Raw genomic sequence first — 18,804 nt, 5'->3', positions numbered from 1 at the left:
TTAAAAAAAATTGTTTACGTAAAATCACTAATATGGCAAGTATCACCCAATTTTGGGTGCTTTGCCAATAAATAATAATAATAATAATAATAAATATAATTTAAATGTAACTTTGTCATGTCCGCCTCCGCAGTGTAATGGTCAGCACGCTCGGCTACCGTTCTGGAGGTCCCGGGTTCGATTCCCAAGGGGGGTAAAATAAATATAAGTGATTTTTTCACTGTCATATTTATTTAACATTACCCTGGACTGGTGGTACCTGATGCGGAGGGCTGATCACCTTTCTTTCGTGTGTAAACGATCAAGATAACACTGCGTTTATATGACGCAGTGCCCTATGCACCATTTGGGTGCGGATAAGGGTTTTATTTTTATTATTATTATTGTCATTTAAATCATAACATGATTCTCTTTAAACCCAGGTAATATTTGACGTAATTGATTTTTTACCTAAAACACCGTTTTTGTATTGAGTAAATAAGCTTTATAATTAAAATTTAACTTTGTTTTAAAATCACTATAAATATTTTACTTTAATGTGTACCAGTTTTGAAGCTAACCGCTTCTTTATCAAGACTGATTAATTGAGTTAGATTCGAAACCGGTTGTCATTATAATTAAGTTATAATAACATATTTATAGTGATTTTGAAATAAAGTTACATTTTAATTATAAAATGGAAAATCACAAAGTTAGTGCTTCAATTATGTATAGTAAATAAATAAATAATAAGTTTATTTTTTTACTTGCCTTCAACTCGTTCTAAATCTGCGTATATAATACAGTAGTCAGTATGTTTTGGCATTTCACTATAAACAAACTGACGTCAGAACAGCGCTTGTAAATTGTGCAGATTTATTTTGATAATCATGTAAACAATATTCAGTTTGATCCTCTTTTTAACGCAAAATTTTGTTCACCGATGAAATACATTTTTGGTTAAATGGCGATGTCAATATGCAGAATTGCTGAATTTGAGAGTAGAGAAAACCAAGGAACCTTTGTCGAGACGCCTTTACATCTTGCTCTATGCATTAAAAGTCACAGGTGGAATCGTTAGCCCATATTTTTTAAAGAAGATGCCAGCCAGAGTGTTATGGTCAATGGAGAACGCTACAGAACTGTTTCTTCGTATCTCAATTAAATGGAATTGATGTGACTGAGCTGTTTCAACAAGATAGCGCAACATGCCACAAGGCGGGTGCCACCATCATTTATTACGGAAAACATTAGGCGAGTACAATTTCACGTAATAGACCTGTGAACTGGCTTATCACTTCACGATCGCACTTCATTCGAGCTAGCCGTGGAGATATGTAAAAATCCGTGAGCATATGAGCCGTGTACCACAAGATAAGAAACATTCGAGCCATTGAATTTTTCGAGCTGTTTTTAGAATATCGAAAATTCGAAAAGAAGCAGAGGAAGACCGAGAAAAACATGGCACGATCAGGTATGCCAAATACTTGAAAGTGGTCAGGTTAGGAGTCGTAACAATCGGCGGGTATGTATGAGGAGATGCATGAACGTGGAAGAGGCGAAGAATGTTTGCAAGGACAGAGTGGTGTGGCGCTCTATTCTCTCTGCCTACCCCTGCGGGGAAGCGGCGTGACGGTTAGTTAGTTAGTTAGTTTTGAAAAAGTACATAGAGCCGTTTTATTTCAAAGCCAAGTAAATGTATGTAGCCTTTTAAGGGAAGGGTGTTCTCTATTTTTAGGCAAATTCAGTTTTACCATAAAAATACCATGCGTTGAGATAAAAAACGTCACACAGAAAAATCAAAATGATTTAAGACCATATATGATTTTTTTGAGACGACAGATGTTACGTTATAATGCCTGTCGCATAAATAAAAGGCATTTCCTTTTGAGATGTTTTCCCGATATTAATGTGCTAGACCCAGCAGCGCGAGCTTTTGTATAAAAGCTTTTGAATCAAGAATGGTTGATCGCCTTTCATTTATTTATTTAACGATCAAGATAACACTGTTTCTATACGTTGAAGTGCTTTATGCATAAAGTGACCATACGTCCCGTTTTGAACGGGACCGTCCCATTTTTATAAAGCCTTAACAATATATTCATTTCATATTTACATTATTTTTCCTCTTATTTTCTTTATCAACATTCCTTCCCTTTTTTGATACAATTAAACTATGAAAAAATATGTGTTTTATTGAATATACATAATAATAATAATAATAAAACCCTTATCCGCACCCCAATGGTGCATAGGGCACTGCGTCATATAAACGCAGTGTTATCTTGATCGTTTACACATGAAGGAATGGTGATCAGCCCTCCGCTTCAAGTACCAGTCCAGGGTAATATTGAATAAATATTACAGTGAAAAAATCACTCATATTTATTCTTACCCCCCCTGGGAATCGAACCTGGGTCCTCCAGAACGGTAGCCGAGCGTGCTGACCATTACACTACGGAGGCGAACAAAAATACATACAGGACAAAATACATACAGGACGATGAATATACATACAGGACAAAAATAAATGGTCCGTTATCTGTGCACCATTGAAGACAGTATTTAAAATGATCCTTTTATGCATTCACCAAACCACTAAAGTAGAGAAATATTAAATAAATATTAGAGTTAAAAAATCACTTTTTTATTATTAGATTAAAACCAATATTTTTAGCTTTTCCACTTTTTTATTTGACCAGCGACCGGGTTTCGTCGTTACCGACATCATCAGACTGGATGATCACCAGTCTGATGATCATCACCAGTCTGATGATGTCGGTAACGACGAAACCCGGTCGCTGGTCAAATAAAAAAAGTGGAAAAGCTAAAAATATTGGTTTTAATCTAATAATAAATTAAAAATGCAATTCCATCACGAAGTGTCAGTGGATAATATAAATCTATTAAAAAATCACTTTACTTATTTTGACCCCCCTAGGAAAATTAAACCTTGGACGTCCAGCACAGTAGCCAAAACGCACTGACCACTAAACTATGTATACTGACAAAATATTTAACTTTAATTATTTTTAATTACTACGTAATATCAGATAATATGATTTATTAAAACGACTTTTCTCTTTTTTTCAGATATTTACTGAATACCATCGAATAAGCAAGAAGAACCAAGGCGTCCTTCAATGAAATTTACAGGATATTATTCCATTGTAAAATTAGGTTAGTAATATTATTTTTATATCAGGACTATTTATTTATTTTTATTAGTTCACGAATGTCGATTCCTTCACTTTTTTTTTATTTATTTGCTTAATATATACATACACATATAAATACATATATACATAAATTTTCAAATTCACAAACATAATTGACATTTTTTGCAGACCCACCAAGCCACCTTTTGTGTCTTATCAGTGGAGTTCTTTATTCATGCGTTGTATGAAAAAAAATTAACATAACATGTACAAAAAAAAGAAAGAAAAAAAACTATTGTATATTACAATTTTTACAAGTTTGCAATTTTTCAATTTTTTCTTCATCATTTACCCATTTCTTTATTTTGCCTTTGGTCCATATTATTAGTTTTCTCTAATGTTTATTTTTTTGTTATTTTTAAAACGTAATGCATACAAAAAAAACAAAAAATAAATAAAATAGAAAATATTTTACAATTTTCACAGTATTAACTCTTGATCATTTACCCCTTCTTATATTTTCCCTTTGGTCCATATTTTAGTTTTCCTTAATACTTTTTTTATATTTTTTAACATAACATAAAATAAAAACAAAATAAAATTAAAACTATTTTACAATTTTCACAATACACTTGCCCACTGACCCATTCCTTTATTTTGCTTTCGATCCATATTTTATTTTTCCCTTATACTTACGTATTCTATTAGTATATCTTCAGAAAGAATTTCATTTTTAATATTTCCTTTGTTTTATTCAACAAATAGCAAATCTTAAACCATTTTCCATCAAAGGATGAAAAAAACTCAATCCCTTATATCAGGAGCTAAGAAGGGTGAAGGAGAGTCCTTGATATAAATCTTAAGGCGCTTCTGTTTGTGACAGGACTAACCAACGACATCCTAGAAACTCACTAGCTGTGAGCAATTCACGATAATTTAATTACAAATATGTATGTACGATAGTTCCAATTATTAAAGTCGGTGTTAATTATTAGCTTTGCAAATAATTTATCCAGAAATAACTACGCCGACTGAATTGAGTGATAAAATAAGCTTTGAGCAAAATATAAGGAAGAAAAAATGTTTTCAGAAAATTTTCAGTTATGTTTTTGTAATTGTAATTATGCGTAAGGCTTTTTCTCCTATAGCCGCTATGATGGCATGTAAACAAATTTGTAATTTAAGTACATTTTTGTAAAATCTGGCAGCACTTTTAACTTGGCTTATTTTTAGAACTTATATGAAGGCTTGATGTGATATAATAATATAGAAAAAATGAGAGAAGAACTAAACTAGTCATCTATAAAAGAGACTTAAATTGAATTTGCTGATCTATCTTCGTAATTTTTTAAACAGTAAATTACCCAAATATTTTAAGGATTAAACAGTGTTAAACAAAAATTTTCATTAACATTTTACAAGAAATAATTTTATAATAAGACTACTATTGTTGAAAAAATCACAATATTGTTTAATGTATAAGGTACGATGAGATAGATGCCTGAATGTATGAAGAATGAAAAGAGTCTGAATGAATTTGAAAATAAATGTTTCATTTACTGTTAAAAGATGTAAATATATATAGATATATATATATATATATATATATATATATATATATATATATATATATATATATATATATATATATATATATATATATATATATATATATATATATATATATATATATATATATATATATATATATATATATATATATATATATATATATATATATAAAAGTCCTAAAAATATTTTTTTTAATCGAGCGGGAACTCTTGCTTGGCCTTTCGCTTTCTGAATTAAAAGTCTGTGAGTTTCCCGTTTACCAATGTTATTTTCAACAACTCTTTAAATGTAGGTACTTAATTTGAAAAATGGTTTTTAGGTACTTAGTCCACAATTTACATACTTAAGTAGTCTACTCATATATTCCATTTGACATGAACGTTTCACATTTTCACATACAAATATTTAGCTCGACATCCATGTGATGAAATTTTAAGTACATTATTAATATCCAGAAGCTTTATTGATGTACTTATGTAAAATTATTTGAAACATTTTTTTGATGAAATGGGATGAGTAATCGAAAAAAAAATATATTGAGTACAATTGTTTTTATGATAGATGTTGGAATGGTGATATAAGGAAGGAATGCAAGGTTGAGATAAGCATTATCGATAAAAGTAAGAAAGGTGTGTTGAGGAGGTTTGAGCATGTGAATCGAATGAGTGAAGAATGAAAAGTTAAACAAATTTATGCGGCGAATGTGGTTGGTAATAGAAGCAAAGGAAGACTGAGAAAAACTTGGCATGATCAAATATTTCAAATGCTTGAAAATGGGCTGGTCAGTATTAGATGATGCAAGTGAACGTGAAGCGATGTGAGAATTATATGATATACGAATGAGTTCTAAAAAAACAGTTATGTGGTTATCAATCACGGGTTAAAGAGTAAATTACTTTATATATGTTTACTTTATATAGGCATATAAAGTGATCACTTAACCAGCCTATGACAAGTCGTAAACCCTGTATATATATACTAAAACTTTCATATTCTTTTTCACCAACGTTGAGATCTCAGTACAAGTGGACAAACCCAGATTTGTGAACAAGGACTTGGACACATTCAAAATATTGTCAAATTTATAAGTTTCATTAATTAATTCGGCAGTAGTAAAGTAGGCTTAGAAGTAACATCTATGCATTTTTAATTTATATTTTACTTAAATTAAAAATGCGTAGATATTACTTCTTTGTTATTTATTGATTTGGCATTAACTTTGTGGAATGACATGTTGATTTTTTTTAAATTAAACATTTGAATATACCACTATAATGAGTTTTATTAATATATACGACTAGTTTCGTAAACTTACAGATGTTTTCATCTTCTGGTAAAAATTAAAACATCTAATTAATTTAATTTTTACCAGAAGATGTAAACATCTGTAAGTTTTCGAAACCAGTCGTATATATAAATAAAATTCATTAAAGTGGTATGTTCAAGTGTTTCATTTTAAAAACAATAATTACTTCTGTGTATTTATTCATAAATACCACTTTTTCTTAAAATCTATTGAGATACGTGATTCGATTCATTCTACATAATTTCCAAACACTGTACCGTATTTTTAAAATCATATGCTGTTTGAAAATGATGCAGGATGCATCGAAACAGGTGTCATTATAGATATTAAGATAAAGTAGTAAAACCATTAATAAAAAAAAACATATTCCTCGACCTTGGTCTTTTCGTCAGTATATCCATAATAACCCTCTGAAAACGGTCAATACTCATTGCACCATCCTGTATAACAGAATTCTAAAACCTCCTCTATTAGAAAGTTTTACAAAACTAAAAAACCCAAAAACACGTTTACACCACGTTCTCTGTCTAATATCAACATAATACCTTCCCCTCAACGAAGCCCCATAAAGTACCCTTAGATCTCAAAAGGCAAAGTTTTTCAGGAAACAGAAATTTACACGCAACTTCAAGTTTCTGCGTATAAAAAGCCGCTTTAAAAACAGTTTCTAGTACTTTCTACGCTTTCCCTTTTAAATAGTGCCTAACTTTGACAAAAAACAGCAAGAAAATTCTTACCCCACTCAATGTACCTACATCAGTTTACAGACCGGAACTCATTTAAATAACCAATGAAATATTTGAAAACACATGGAAAATATTTATCGTCTGCCTCCGTAGTGTAATGGTCAGCAAGCTCGGCTACCGTTCTGGAGGTCCCAGGTTTGATTCCCAGGGGGGGTCAAATAAATATAATAGATATTTTTTTTGAACAAGGTTTGAACAAGGTTTCTAAATTGGTTCATATATATAGAACTTCCAAGAATTTTAGTAGTGTGGTTGTTAATAATGGGTAGAATTGGTGAATGTTACACGTGTGTAAAGTGATCACTTAAACCAACCTATGACGGTCGTCAGCCCCGTAAATGCCCAGACTTCCATATTCTTCTTTATCTTTGATGAGATGTCAAAAAGTAATATGAAAATAACTCCTGTTATTGGAGATAATCCAGATTTTGTAAACAAGTATTTGGACACAATCAAAATGTTGTAAATATAATTGATTTTTTTCACTCAAATATTTATTCACTAATACCCTGTATTGGTACCTGAAGCGGAGGGCCGATCACCTTTCCTTTATGTTTTAACGATCAAGATTACACATCATTTGTATTATGCAGTGCCCTATGCACCATTGAGGTGCGGATAACGGTAATCTAAAATATGTTCTCATACTCGTACATACTTACCGATTATTCCAACTTCTGACCTAACCACTTTTAAAGTACTTATATTTTAAATACTTGATTATGCCAATGACCACTAAAGGGCTTTTTTTATTCAAGTATTTATTTTATATTACCCTAGACTGGCACCTGAAGCGCACGACTACCTTACCCTGCCTTCATAAAATAAACGATCAAATCAACATCTATTTTAAGCAGTTTCCTATGCACCACATAATACGGATAAAAGTCATAAGAAGAAACTAAGAATATTTTATAATTATTTTAAAACATTTAATAAGCAAAGGAAATATTTATAAAATATTAAGTCAAATTTTGCAAAAAAAAACACTAAATAATATATCGTGGGTAGGTATACTGGCAAAAAACTTTATCTCTAAAATCCCTATTATTTCAAGCTTTTAGCCTGTATTCAATTTAAGCTTTAATAGTGAGTATTTTATTAAATACCCGCTATTAAATGTAAAGTTGAATTTTCATTTAAAACCACATATATCGCTTACTCCTTTCATGAACATCATAAATAAAAAAACTACATTTTTCAGGAGAACGCTTTTTATGTTTAAAAATATAATACAATGTACTAAAAATAAATATCAAGCAACTTACTGAACTTTTTACTATGCAACAGAATTTTAGAAGTAAGACCTGGAGGTTTTTTCTCCATTTGAAAAATATTTATTTTATTTAAAAAAATAATTAAACAATACATTTTCTTCAAAATGCAAAAACAACACTTTCTGCCCTGTAGCGGGTAAATATTAGGTTAAAAATATGCCTCTTTTGCTGGAATATAGTACATTTTCTGGGCATTCTGAAAACATGCACAACTGAAAATTAACGATTTTTGATTTATGACGTTCTTGAAAGGAGTGAGCGATATGTTTATGACATTTCAAACTACCTAGTGTATTTTTCCAGTTTAAAGAACGTAGAAAGCTTTACAATATGCATCATTAAGTCAAAATTACATATTTTCTAGTTAACGTTTTTGTCAGTACACCCACGATATATAAAACAGCGTAAGTAGGGTAGACCTATTTGTAAAGATAATGAGGGCTTTCAATTCTCTTATCATTTATTCAGCATGTAAAAAGATAGCCTGGATCTTTTGAATAAATAAATTATTCGTCAAAGCAGATATTGTTAATATTGAATACAAAAGACAAAGCATTTGAATGGTCGTAGCTAGCGGAGGTCATGCGGAAAAGTTATTTGGTAAAAGTTTTTTTAGCAGATATCGCTCACTCCTTTCAAGAACGTCATAAATCAAAAAACCCAATTTTTCAGGAGAACGTTTTTAAAGTTTAAAAATATATCACAATGTATTAAAAATAAATATCAGCCACTTATTAAACTTTTTACTGTGCAACAGATCTTTTAAGGTAAAACCTGAAGGTTTTTTCTCCGTTTGAAAAATATTTAGTTTATTTAAAAAAAAATTAAACGATACCTTTTCTTCAAAATGCAAAAACAACATTTTCTGCCCTGTGGCAGGTAAATATTAAGTTAAAAATATGCCTCTTTTGCTGGGATATAGTACATTTTCTGGGCATTGCGAAAACATGCACAACTGAAAATCGACGATTTTTGATTTATGACATTGAGTTTCATTTCATTACAAACGACTAGTTTCGAAAACTAGCAGATGTTTTCATCTACAGGTGAAAAGTAAAACCTGTAAAGGAAAACATCTGTTAGTTTTCGAAATTAGTCGTGTGCAATAGAATAAAACTCATTAAGTGGTATAGTATTGTTTTTTGACATCTCATCAAAGATGAAGAAGAATATGGAAGTCTAGGCATTTACGGGGCTGACGACCGTCATAGGCTGGTTTAAGTGATCACTTTACAAACAAGAGAAGAAACATTCTTTACATCTCACCAATAGATGTCTCTAGTGAAGTTCTAGTGATTCAAGAACAAGGTTTCTAAATTGGATTTATATATAGAACTTCCGAGAATTTGAGTAGTGTGGTTGTCAATAATGGGTAGTAATTGGTGAATGTTACACGTGTGTAAAGTGATCACTTAAACCAGCCTATGACGGTCGTCAGCCCCGTAAATGCCCAGACTTCCATATTCTTCTTCATCTTTGATGAGATGTCAAAAAACAATATGAAAATAACTCCTGTAATTGGAGATAATCCAGGTTTTGTGAACAAGTATTTGGACACACTCAAAATGTTAGTGGCATAATATTTTTTTAAAATATTAAATAATTAACATGTCATTCCACAAATACGCCTAGTTATGACATTCGTTTGAAAATACCACAACTAGGCTAAACATTTGTCACAATATTATTTTTTTCTTTGTTTTTGTTAATAAAGTACAACTCAGTAGACTCAAAAAATCTGAGATTGATTTAAAAATTAATACATAAATTTGCATTCCTTCCTTTTTTCACTATTCGAACATCTATCATACATCGTTGGTAGATATCTAACCTAGTAAAATTTGAATTAAAAATGAATGAATTATTTTTTTAAATCTTAATAATTCCAGACTGCATTTACATTATGGTAATTGCACTTGCGTGGGGAGGTGCCATAAATATCAAAGTGTTTGATAAAGGTGAGGCCGATTTTAATATATTGGGGAAGCCACCCTTATTTATTGCGGAAAATTCGAAGGCAAGCGGTGAAATCCTGCGAAGGAATATTTACCTAGATGCGTAGCATGGTAATTAATAATATTTTGTTGGCGTTTCCATAATAACTTTCAGCTTTTCAGATTATTTATTTATTTTCAAACTGTTTACGTACTTTGTAAGATGGCAATAAACCCTTATAAGGGAAGAAAGGCCAATTAACACTCGAGCCTTCGAGGGGGGTCTTTTTAGACCCCGTATTGTTTTTAATGAAAAACAAAACTGTTATATTTTGACATTTCAACGATGGTGAAAAATAATCTGTAAGTCTGGGTAATTACTGGGCTTATGACTTGTCACGCTGGTTAAGTGATCACTTTAAATACGTGTAGAATTCACCATTCTACCCATGACTGAAAACCACACTATTCAATGTTTTTAAACTCATACAATTATCATAAATCTCACGAACTTATGTATTAATTTTAAATCAAACACAGATTTTTTGAGTCTACTAAGTTAGTACATAGACTCAAAAAAGTCTGTGTTTGATTTAAAATTAAAACATAAATTAAAATGGAGTTCTACTAATTAAACGCCAAATCAATAAATAATCTCATTAAACTTTAGATGAGTGTTCACGAGAGCCATCTATGGTTGGTTTGAAAAAGTTTTATTTAGCAGAGACCCTTTTATTTAGGTGTATTCAAGAAACTAACCAGATTATTTTACATACATGAAAGACGCCTGAAAACATGATTTTTAAGCAGCTTATAATTTCAGCATTTTATTTTGTTCACAATATTTTCATGTGTGTCCAAAACCTTGTTTACAAATCCGGGTTTCTCCACTTTTGACATCTTAACATTATTTTGACATCTCAACATAGATGAAAAAGAATATGGAAATCTGGGTATTTTCAGGGTTAACGACCTGCCATGGATGGACTGATCAAGTGATCACTAAGCACACGTGTAAAACCATCACTATTCTACCCATGATTGACAATCACACAACTCAAGGTTGTAAATATCTTTTAACTGACACCTTTTTTCACTCTACGTAATCGGAGCGTATGTATGACTAGATGTATGGATGCGAAGAAAGCGAGGAGTGTACGTCAAGACAGAAAAGTATGGCGTTCTATCCTCTCTGCCTACCCCTGCGGAGAAACGGCGTGGTGGTAGAAGTAGTTCTTTCAGTAATCTTTTTTCGTCAATATAAATAACTTTTGAGTCTTTTATGACATCTCATCAAAGATGAAGAAGAACATGGAAGTCTGGGCATTTACGGAGCTGACGACCGTCATAGGCTTGTATGGCTTTCCATATTCTACTTCATCTTTGATGGGATGTCAAAAAATAATATAAAAATAACTTATAAATTTGAGATAATCCAGATTAGTGAACAAGTATTTGGACACACTCAAAATATTAAAAACTTTTATGAAACCAAACCCAGATTTATGAACAAAGATTGGGTCGCACTCAGTTTATAGTTTTTTGAGTATTTTATCACATTTGAAATTACTGTTTTGCTAGTACTAGAAATATTTGACGCCATATGTTATCAATAGTATATTATAACATGAATACGATACATCCGTTTTTACATTAGCAATTTGGCTTTGAATGATGATGTACATATTGGGCGGTTTTGTGGTAAAACGCTCGTTAAAATTAACAATACAAAACATGGCAGTGATAAATGAGTTTAACTCTAACTATCATACAGATGGTCATAAAGTAAACTTCCCTAACCAATAAAATCAGATTTTTACAAATTTATTTTAACAAAAAAAAAGTCTTTTTAAATTTCATTACTTAAATTTTAACTGAACTAACTTACTAACCACCACGCCGCTTCCAGGAGTAGGCAGAGAGAATAAAACGCCACACCACTCTGTCTTTGCAAATATTCTTCGCATCTTCCACGTTCATATATCTCCTCATACATACCCGCCGATTATTACGACTCCTAACCAACTGCCTGTACCTTTTCTTAATAATTAATATTGTTTGTTAAAAAATAAACTTTTTCTTCTAATAATAAATAAATATTCTATTGTTTATTATTGAAATGCTTTATTTTTAGCACTTTAAAATATTTGTCATACCTGATCGTGTCATGTTTTTCTCGGTCTTCCTCTGCTCCTTTTTCCAATTACATTCGCTTCATAATTTTGTTTTACCGTTCTTTCCTCACTCATTCGTTCTACATGTCCAAACCATCTCAACACGCCTTTCTTAATTTTATCGATAATGCTTATCTCAGCTTTGCATTCCTTCCTTATTTTACTATTCGAATATCTTTAATTAAAATATATAATTCCAAACAATCCTTTCTTGTATTTTTTGCGGTTGCTTCATTTTACATATAGACTGTCGATAACGACATTATTATACTCTTAAATTCCTTTTAACAAATAGCGTTCAGTAGTTACTTAGGCCTCCCACACACGATCGAATTTATCGAACATACATTGACCAATGAATGAACTTCAACCAATTCGGAAGTATGGTTTATACGACATTTATCCATTTATTTATTGGACAATTTATATAGCGTCGTTTTCGTGAGAAATCACCTCAAGGGCTTCTTACAATTATTATAATATTTAAAACGACATAACTGAATACTTGTTTTTAATTTTAGATTTACTTGGTAAATACCACTTTGAATTTTCGGGTAATTTATCCAAAATAAAACATGGTTTGTTGGATTGAATTCTACATTTATTTATGTATATCGCTCACTCCTTTTAAGAACGTCATAAATCAAAATTCGTCAATTTTCAGTTGTGCACGTTTTCGGAATGCCTAGAAAATGTACTATATCCCAGCAAAGACGGCATATTTTTAGATTAATATTTACCTGCTACAGGGCAGAAACTGTTGTTTTTGCATTTTGAGGAAAAGGTATTGTTTATTTATTTTTTTAAATATACTAAATATTTTTCAAATGGAGAAAAAACCTTCAGGTTTTACCTAAAAAGATTTGTTACATAGTAAAAAGTTCAATAAGTGGCTTGATGTTTATTTTTAATACATTGTATTATATTTTTAAACTTTACAAAAGTTCTCCTCAAAAATCAATTTTTTGATTTATGACGTTCTTGAAAGGAGTGAGCGATATGTTAATACGTGACGCGTTTCGTCTTCTTAGGACATTATCAAACACTATCAAACATTATCAAACACAAACAGGAGTGCTTGATAATGTCCTAAGAAGACGAAACGCGTCACGTATTAACATATCCATAAATAAATGTAGAATTCAATCCACCAAACCTTATTTTATTTTGGATATATTACCCAACAATTCAATATGGAATTCCACCAACTGTCTGCAGTTACAATAAATACCACTCTTTCTTAAAATCTATTTCCAAAAGATATTAGATATTACCAAAAGTGACTTCCAATCATATTTAAAAAAAAACGAATAGGTACTTGTACTTCACATCCATATATATATATATATATATATATATATATATATATATATATATATATATATATATAAATATATATATATATATATATATATATATATATATATATATATATATATATATATATATATATATATATATATATATATATATATATATATATATATATATATATATATATATATATATATATATATATATATATATATATATATATATATATATATATATGTATATAAATACATACATATACACGTAGAATGTAATCAAATAAGAAAAATGATCATTTTTCTAATCTGTCACTTGTAGAAACTGACAGCCTATGACAGTTGTAAGCCCTGACTTCCATATTCTTCTTCATCTTTGTTTAGATGTCAAAATATACACATATTCACTGTCTTGCTCGTGTTTTCATTGCTTGTTATTTCTTTTACATTATTATTTCTCTCTTCCTTTATGCCAATCAATTTCTTTTATCACAGAAAAAAAATTAACGATGAAAAAATCATTAGCCATTATAATTAAAGAAGAAAATGTATGAAATCATTTTTTTTTAATTAGTATTATGAAATATGAAAATTACGTAATTGAAGAGTAGCGAACATTGATGCCAATTATTTTTAGGTGCCTTTATTAAAGAAAAGGTAATTAATGTGAGAAAATCAAAGAAAAACAAAGAAAACCTTTCGATATCAATATTTTTTGCTGTCTATAATATTAAATAATACAAGAGACGATTAGAACTGTGTTTCCAACAAACTTCATAAATTTAAATCATAATAAAATTTTATTAATCGTGTTTTTCTTTCACTGCCTTTACGTCTATTTCATATTTCTATAAAATCTAATGTGACACTGTTTCGATACATTTCGCATAATTTTCAAACACCGTTTGTGAATCTAGGGGTAAAATTTATTGTATTAAAATAAAATTGTATTTGAAATTTTTATTGAAAATGGGTAGATATATTTCCTTTATTCTTCTTCTTCTAACCCTTATCCGCACTCAATGGTGCATAGGGCACTGCATGGGCACTGCATCGTATTAACGCAGTATTATCTTGTTCGTTATTTACATGGAGGCAAGGTGATCACTCCTGCGCTCCAGGGATCAGTCCAGGGTAATATTAAATAAATATTAGAGCTATAGATATTTCACCCCCATTCCCTGGGAATCGAACCCGGAACCTCCAGAACCTCCAGAACGGTAGCTAAACACGAATGACGTTACAGAAACGAATCCACACTACTACTATTACAGCTCTATAAAGCAGATCCATAAAGAGATACGCCCCATAACGCACCCGATGACGTATAGCGGTGTGCGTTATTCGTTTTATTAAAATATCTAAAGTTTAAACCTTCATATCTCCCTTACTTCTCTCCCAATTTCAATAAAAATGCTACCGATAGTCTTGTGATTTTTCAAATTAATTTATTAGCCAATAATAACACGTCAAGAGAATGATCCATTAAAAGCGTCCACCGCAAGACGCTGACGCATCTAGGAGAGACAACCTTTCTAGGAAATCGAATGCCTGCGGCTTTTGTCATCTAAGACTATATTTGCCTGACCACGCTAATCGTCCGTCGGGGCGGCGTGCAGGAAGTGTACGAGTTGCCGTTCAAGGCACTTACACCCTTAACGACAATTAGCTTAAGTGCCCATTTGTGAAGGGTAATATTATTAATTGACTTGCTCGCAGAGTCGCCCCCCGCCGATAGTCGTTAAAGTAATTGAAAGATCTTATCAATTTTGGCCTTTAGCGCTTTCAGTACAATAATTATGCACTTTACTGTTGTTGTACGATGTACTCAAGGCCTAGATTCGCTTAATGGTTACAAACGATAGAGGACTTTAAAAACAACCGAAGTTACAAAAATCAGGAATATTTTTAGCATTTTCTTTATGGTTAGTCATTTTTATTTTTTTTATTTAAAAAAAAAAAAAGTGAGTAATGTTTTATCTTCTTCTTCTTTTGCTTAGTGTAGGCCTTGTGGTTTATTTTTAAGAGGGATTAGTCTCCTGTGATGTCGATTCTCAGCTGTCAATCCATCTCTTTGGTGGTCTGCCTAGAAGTCGTCTACCTTGGGTTGGCCGTGCAGCGCAATGTGGAGGAGTCTGAATGGCTTCATTCTCCTTATTTCTTGGTGTTCCTTATTCTATCTCGTGGACTCTGTTATGTCTTGAATCTGTCATGACTAGTGTAGACTATTAAATTAAACGTTGTGTCAAAATTCCTAAGCAATCGGTTAATAACTTAGGGAGATTTTAAAATTTTAATAAACGAATATTGAAAAAAATATATATATTGCTGCAACGTTGTGTAAAATTTTATAATCATTATCAGTAAAAAAATTAGGAATATAAGATTTTAACAAAAAAATCTATTTTTTTATTTATATACATATATTTGCGTATAAGATATGATAAATTATAATGTACTCAATAAAAAATAATTAAACACGAAAGAACAGACAAAAATTAATCAGTAATTTTTATTTTGTTTCAGATAAAAAAGAAAGAAGAATGCTGTGAGAAGATATAAATAATATAAAGTGCAATGTTTTAAATAAAATAAACAATAAAAAAGCTGGAAAACCTGGTTTAAAACAGTTAAAATATGAATTGTTTTAAAACAATTGTGACGATATTTTTCACAAACGAAATCAAAATTTTAAAGTGTGTGCTAAGCGGAACTTGAAGTGAAAAATTCATGAATAACGTAACGATAATTCCAAGTGATCTAGTCATTCAAACAAAAAAATACTATTTAAAAATATCATAAAAGCTATGAATGAAGTTTATGGAATAAGCTAATTAAGTACCGTAATAAAAATATATTGAAGATTCCACCATGGACTTTGTGGCGACAAATGCTTCTCCCGATGCATTTGCCACATTCGCCCCACCGGTGGAGACGTCGCTGCCATCGCTGGAGCCAGTGGACGTCCAGTTCACAGACTACGACACCAACAACAGCTGTCTCTTCGTCTACGACCCAGAATCCTCGGACAGCCTCTTCGAGTTCATCACCAACGGGATCATGCTCAATGTCGTAGGTCTCTTTGGCATATTCGGCAACATTGTCTCAATGATTATCTTGTCCAGGCCTCAGATGAGAAGCAGCATCAACTATCTCTTAATAGGCCTCGCGAGATGCGATACTGTTCTGATCATAACCTCGGTTCTTCTCTTCGGACTCCCTGGCATTTTTCCATATACTGGATATTTATTCAATTACTATTACTTGGTGTATCCTCATTTATCTCCAATTTTATTCCCTGTTGCGATGACAGCTCAAATGGTGTCAGTCTACCTGACTCTTACTGTTACTTTAGAAAGATTTGTAGCAGTTTGCCATCCGTTGCGAGCTAGATCTCTCTGCACATACGGAAGAGCTAGATGGTATGTCATAGTGATCATCATACTGTCATTTCTTTATAACCTGCCCAGGTTTTGGGAGGTCTCGTTGATCCGGTACGTCCATCACGAGTACAACATTTCTGTGTACTGCGTCCAAGCTTCCGACATAAGGTCTCAGACACTTTACATAACTGTCTACATTCACTGGTTGTATCTCGTGTTCCTGTATTTCTTGCCGTTTACATCTCTGGCAGTGTTGAATTCCTGTATATACAAGCAAGTGAGGAGAGCAAATGCAGAGAGACAGAGGCTCTCCAGGTTGCAAAGGAGAGAGATCGGTCTGGCGACCATGCTTCTCTGCGTGGTCGTTGTGTTCTTTCTCTGCAATATCTTGGCTTTGGTCACAAACATCCTGGAAGCCTTCTACGATATCATCGAAGACCCTTTAGTGAAGACAAGCAACCTTCTAGTCACGATCAACAGCAGCGTTAATTTTATAATTTACGTCATATTCGGAGAGAAGTTCAAGCGTTTGTTTTTGAGGCTGTTCTGCACTCATTCTTTCCTGGTAGCCACCGGGAGAGAATCTCCTGATGGAGCGACTCACGACGATTCTCTGATGTCCAACGGAGAGAATCGACACTCTTTACGTCTGCACAGACAAAATACCACCTGTAGCAGGAATGGAGGGACGATCAAGTTCAATGGCAAGGATAGGAGATCTGTCAGGATATCAAGAGCGGCAAGTCCAGGACCGTGTGTGTATTATCCTGGCAATACCAGGGTCACATACGCTACATCACTCACGGCTCCTAGCGAATGGGAAGGGAGCAATACGAACACAACTGTTTTTTAATTATATAACGAAAATTATTTAAACCCTCGTTTGTTTTTTGTATAAATTTATTTACACATACCTATATTAAGATACAGTATTTATTTTCATCGGTAATGTAAATATATATTAATTATAAATAATCGAAACCAAAGCTTTTTAGGTGATATAGACAGGCATAATGAACGTGTTGAAAATAAGTATTCGTATTATCAAATATTCGAGTTTAATGTATAATTGTTATTTCTTTTAATAATTTTTGTTGTTTCTTGTTTTTCATTGTTTTTTTTTTAATAAATTCATGAATATAACATGTGAACGTTGGAGGCTTGCACTCTTATCTCAAGGTTTAGAATAAATATAAATAAATAAATAAATTAAGTACAATACATATTAATAAAAATAATAAAAATATCAATGTAATGCTTTATTTATATTACCTATACCCACGTTCTTCAAATGGAAAATTTTAATATTTAATTGAGTCAGCATTTTAAACATACAATTTTTCAAGTAATTTTGGACTTTTTTCTTTAAAAAAAACTAAATAAACAATTCAATTATACTCTTGTTGTTGAATTCCAACATTTTAATAATTATATTCGTAATATAAGGTGACAAAACAGAATTCGTACTTCAGTGCTCCGAGAGCATTTTTGCATGTTTTTCTAGATATTTTAATTCTTTATCCAACTTCTTGCTGTATACTCTTTCAACTCATTCAATTTATTTTAAAACTATTTTGATTATGACATTGAAAAATAATTTTTAATAGTTTTCATGAAAAGTCATAGTGCGACAAAAAAACAAGATAGCGAAGTTACATCATTTAAAAATACTGATTTTTTTTTTTAATTTTTGGAATCTTGGATTAATTTTAAACCGTCAAAGCATTTTTTTTTAATTTTTGCTTTGAGGGTTTATCTCAAACCAAAAATCTCTCACCTTATATAATGTTTATTTTTTTATGTTATAGAGAATTATTTCATATGTCGTAATATTTTTTATGTTGTATTTCTCATATTATTTTTACAATTGTATTTCTCATCTGTTTGTTTTATAATGCCAACTTTCATTATGTATAGAAATAATACAAAAAATATTTATTCTTACTCGATAATTGATCTTATAAATAA

The 18,804-nt window shown here is 31.3% G+C and overlaps 1 protein-coding gene and 1 long non-coding RNA gene across 2 annotated transcripts in view; both read left to right on the top strand.

Annotated features, from left to right (window-relative positions):
- Positions 1-16,053, top strand: part of LOC148307258 (uncharacterized) — a 92,231-nt gene extending 76,178 nt beyond the window's left edge. The window contains exons 2-3 of the long non-coding RNA XR_015837871.1: positions 3,073-3,159; positions 15,980-16,053. This is a non-coding gene — a long non-coding RNA (uncharacterized LOC148307258). The remainder of the gene's footprint in view (positions 1-3,072; positions 3,160-15,979) is intronic.
- A 226-nt stretch (positions 16,054-16,279) lies between these two features.
- On the top strand, positions 16,280-17,777 carry FMRFaR (FMRFamide Receptor). Its single transcript, XM_088263637.1, has one exon. It carries the CDS (start codon positions 16,325-16,327, stop codon positions 17,687-17,689), a length of 1,365 nt encoding a protein of 454 aa, XP_088119763.1. The 5' UTR covers positions 16,280-16,324; the 3' UTR covers positions 17,690-17,777.
- Positions 17,778-18,804: the final 1,027 nt, after the last annotated feature.

This window comes from Brachycentrus maculatus, unplaced genomic scaffold, assembly GCF_059751285.1.
Source record: "Brachycentrus maculatus isolate JH-2025_06_01 unplaced genomic scaffold, ASM5975128v1 h1tg000202l, whole genome shotgun sequence".
In the NCBI taxonomy this organism is placed as follows: Eukaryota; Metazoa; Arthropoda; class Insecta; order Trichoptera; family Brachycentridae; genus Brachycentrus; species Brachycentrus maculatus.
The sequence above is the reverse complement of the archived record's forward strand: the minus strand, read 5'-3'. Positions and strand labels throughout refer to the sequence as shown.

Coding starts and splice junctions, on each gene's coding strand:
- FMRFaR (XM_088263637.1), top strand. CDS start 16,325: ATGGACTTTGTGGCGACAAATGCTTCTCCCGATGCATTTGCCACATTC.